The following is a 4,096-nucleotide window of genomic DNA, read 5'->3' as shown; positions in this document are numbered from 1 at the left end:
CCCACAGTGCCAAAGGAAAAGGCAGACACGAGAGTTGCATAATGTGTAATAGTCAAAAAGGGCAAGAGTCCAGTAGCACCTTAAAGACTAACAAAAATATTTTCTGGTAGGGTATGAGCTTTCGTGAGCCACAGCTCACTTCTTCAGCTACAGCTAGAATGTGAATCCATTGGTCTTTAAGTAGAGGAACAGTATGTAAATGTGAATAGCAGGCTTGATGGGATTAGGTGTGATATGCAGAAGAGTCTGTGATGTCCAGGGGAGAGATGGGTGTGGAGAAATCAGCATTGGTAATGGGCCATGAATGCAAGGTCTTTATTCAGCCCAGGTAAATGCATTGACTTTGCATTCATGGCCCATTACCAATGCTGATTTCTCCACACCCATCTCTCCCCTGGACATCACAGACTCTTCTGCATATCACACCTAATCCCACCAAGCCTGCTATTCACATTTACATACTGTTCCTCCACTTAAAGACCGATGGATTCACATTCTAGCTGTATCTGAAGAAGTGAGCTGTGGCTCACGAAAGCTCATACCCTACCAGAAAATATTTTTGTTAGTCTTTAAGGTGCTACTGGACTCTTGCCCTTTTTGACTACTGCAAACAGACTAACACGGCTACCCACTGTGAATAATGTGTAATGAGCACCTGAGCCCGTGAAGAGAGCTGTTAGCTGAAGAGTTTACCTGCTACAGCTTCTCGCACATACGCAGAGAGGGATGCTGAGGTGCAGGCTGTTCAGAAGGCTCTAGGATCCACTCTCCTCCTTTGTGGGAATTTTTTTTAAAAAAAGATATCTCTATCCCATTCTCTTTCTCTCAAGAGTCTTGGTCCAGACGCAGGCCCTCTAGACTAGGTGATGGTCGACACCTGAGCTAGATTTGCTCTTTGTAAAAGGCAGGGAGGCCTGAGCTGAGGGCTCGCTGAAGGCACTCTCGAAAGCTGCGAGGACAGACATCCGCAACTTTTCCCTGAAATCCTGCCCCACAAAGACGTACAAGAAAGGGTTCAGGCAGCTGTTGAGATAAGCCAAGCCTGAAGCCAAGGGCGTTCCCACCACCAGGAGCGTCTGTTGCCAGGGCGTCACCATGGCCAACGACATCTCAAGGAAGGAGAAGACATGGTAAGGGAACCAGCAAACGAAAAAGGCCAAGACCACTGCCACCATGATCTTGAAGGGCCTGCCGGAGCGGGTCAGCCGGCTTCCTTTAAGCTTGGCCGCGATGACGCCGTAACAGACCAAAATGATGGTGAACGGCACCAGGAAGCCAGCCACAAAACGGGTCAGCACCATGGCTCGGTGTCGATATTCTTCCAGCCGGGTGACTTCCTCTGACTGAAAATCGACAGACAAGGCAAAATTGTTGTAGCAGTGAGTGACATTCTTGTCGGCAGGGGACTGTCTGGTGTCACGAAACACAAGATGTGGGAAGCTGAGCATAAGGGCCGCTACCCAGACGCCCAAGGCTGCCAGAGACGCCAGCCGGGGAGTACGGCGGTTCTGGGCCCAGACTGGGCACGCCACCGAGATACAGCGGTCCATGCTGATGACCGTGAGCAGGAAGACGCTGGCAAACATGTTGAAGAAGGCCACTGTGCTGTTAAGTTTGCAGAGCACTTTCCCAAAGGGCCAATGGAAGCCCAGGGCCATGTGGATGACACTCAGCGGCAGGAAGAAAGTAAAGACAAAGTCGGCAATGGCCAAGTTGAGGAACCAGATGGTGTTGATGGTTCTCTTCATGCGGAAGCCGGTGACAAAGATGACCAGGCCATTCCCAACCACCCCCAGTACAAAGGCAATGCTGTAGACCACCATGGAGAGAGTGCGCATGGAGTCACGGAGAAGCAGGTTGTCTTCAAAATCAGAATAGTCCTCATAGTCTCCATAAATGTCTTCTTCCGAAGTGGTGTTGGCAGCCATTTTGGATGCTGACCTGTTGTGAAGACATGCAGATATACAAAGTGGGAAAAGATGAAATATTGCCTGAGAGAGTCTATGGGCCCCAGTTAGCGTGGTGTAGTGGTTAGAGTGTCAGACTAGGATCTGGGAGATGCCAGGCTTGAATCCCTGCTCTGTCTTGGAGGCTTGATGGGTAAGCTCTCCTTCCCTGGAGGTTTTTAAGAAGAGGTTAGCAATGTTGATTCTATAACCTTAAGCAGATGATGAGAGGGAGGGCATCGTGGCCATCTTCTGGGCATGTAGTGGGGGTCACTGGAGGTGGGGGGAGGTAGTTGTGAATTTCCTGCATTGTGCAGGGGGTTGGACTAGATGACCCTGGTGGTCCCTTCCAACTCTATGATTCGACCTTGGGCCAGTCAGACACACTGTCAGCCTAACCTACTTCACAGGGTTCTTGGGAGGATAAATGGAAGAAGAAGAGCTGGTTTTATACCCCGCTTTTCTCTATCTTTAAGGAGTCTCAAAGCTGCTTACAATCACTTTCCCTTCCCCTCCCCACAACAGGCACCTTGTGAGGTAGGTGAGGCTGAGAGAGTTCAGAGAGAACTGTGACTGGCCCAAGGTCACCCAGCAGGCTTCATGTGGAGGAGCAGGGAAACCAATCCAGTTCACCAGATTAGAGTCTTAACCACTACACCACGCTGGCTCTCATTCTTCTGGAGTACAGAAGAATGATGTGCACAGCTTTGGATCCCCTTTGGGGAGAAGGGCAGGATACAAATTAAATAAATAAATAAAATGCAAGACATGGGACCCATGAGAATAACAGGTCAGGGTTGGTCAAGGTGGCAACTCTTGGGGAAACAACTTGTTGGCAAAGGAAGATACAAAATTATTCAGACCAGTAAAAAAAAAAAAAACCTCTTATAATGCATCCTTTGTGCATGGGGTTTTCTTGGAGCGCCAGAGTTCAGAAGCTCTTGCCAGTGCATCATATTTCTTCCCTCTCGTCACTCTTTGAATTGTGTGGATGGCCCAGTTCCTGTTATGCTTGGCCTGAAACTGCTAGGAGGGAGCTGTTTCTTCTGGGGTTATTTTTCAGCTACAAATCCCTCCCTTGTTTTCTGCCCTATAAGCAATAATATACAGGTGCAGAGACACTCGGGATTTCTCGATCTCAAAGGGGTCATTGCTAGCCCCCCCCCCAAAAAAATTGCATATTAAATCACCAAAGCACTCCCATGGTTTGAAAAGTAATTTTTACGCTTCTCAGTGCCCTGACGTTTGGAAATCTGGAAGCGCCATAAGTAGCTGTACACCATTGAGCCACTAGATGGGAGGAGAGCACCATCTAGAGCAGTGGTTCCCAACCTTTTTTTGACCAGGGACCACTAGGACTTTTTTGTTCGGTGCAGGGACCCCAAGGTCCAAAATAAAAATTCCGAGAATTTGAAAATAAACCTTAATCATAACTGTTAGTTAAACATTAAACTTCGAATAATATTTGAATATATATTTTTATAATAGAGAACTTTTAATTAAAAATATTAATTTATTATGGGTTTATAACTTTGTTTCGCGGACCTTAATTTAGTTCTCGCGGACCCCTGGGGGTCCATGGACCCCTGGTTGGGAACCAGTGATCTAGAGTTAGTGTAGCCTGGGCATTTCTCTTCTGTCCACAAGTGTGGCATACTCTGCTCAACATCTGCCTGAGCTGCACACAAAGATGGGTGTGGTGGTGGCACACTGGGACCAGTTGGGCTTCCATGACTTCCCTCAAAGATCCCTGGGAGATATAGTTTGATGAAGGTGCTGAGAATTCGTTGTTCCAGAGCCTCTGCTTCTTCCTTGCTTTGAAAGTCCTTGAAAACCACGCCATTTAAACGGGTCTGAAATGAGCTTAAGTTTGCACTGCAGACACAGGGGGTGAAAACGCATGGTCGCTTTAGCCTCCTTTATTCTCTGTTTCAGCCAGGATCGAACGCATGCGTTTCGCCGAACGTGTGTTTGATCCTGGCTGAATCCTGGCTGAAACGGGGAATAAAGGAGGCTAAAGCGACCGAGCGTTTTTGCCCAGGGTTGCCAACTTCCAGGTGTGCCCCAGAGATCGGGAATTATAAATGGTCTCTGAACTACAGGGATTAGTTCCCCTGGAGAAAATGGCTGCTTTGGAGAGGGGACTCCAT

The 4,096-nt window shown here is 48.1% G+C and overlaps 1 protein-coding gene across 1 annotated transcript; it reads right to left on the bottom strand.

Annotated features, from left to right (window-relative positions):
- Nucleotides 1-810: 810 nt before the first annotated feature.
- Nucleotides 811-1,946, bottom strand: LOC130474996 (chemerin-like receptor 1). Its single transcript, XM_056846690.1, has one exon. It carries the CDS (start codon nt 1,926-1,928, stop codon nt 855-857), a length of 1,074 nt encoding a protein of 357 aa, XP_056702668.1. The 5' UTR covers nt 1,929-1,946; the 3' UTR covers nt 811-854.
- Nucleotides 1,947-4,096: the final 2,150 nt, after the last annotated feature.

Source organism: Euleptes europaea, chromosome 3 (assembly GCF_029931775.1).
Source record: "Euleptes europaea isolate rEulEur1 chromosome 3, rEulEur1.hap1, whole genome shotgun sequence".
Taxonomy (NCBI): Eukaryota; Metazoa; Chordata; class Lepidosauria; order Squamata; family Sphaerodactylidae; genus Euleptes; species Euleptes europaea.
Note: the sequence above shows the minus strand (reverse complement) of the source record. Positions and strands in the feature narration are given on the sequence as shown.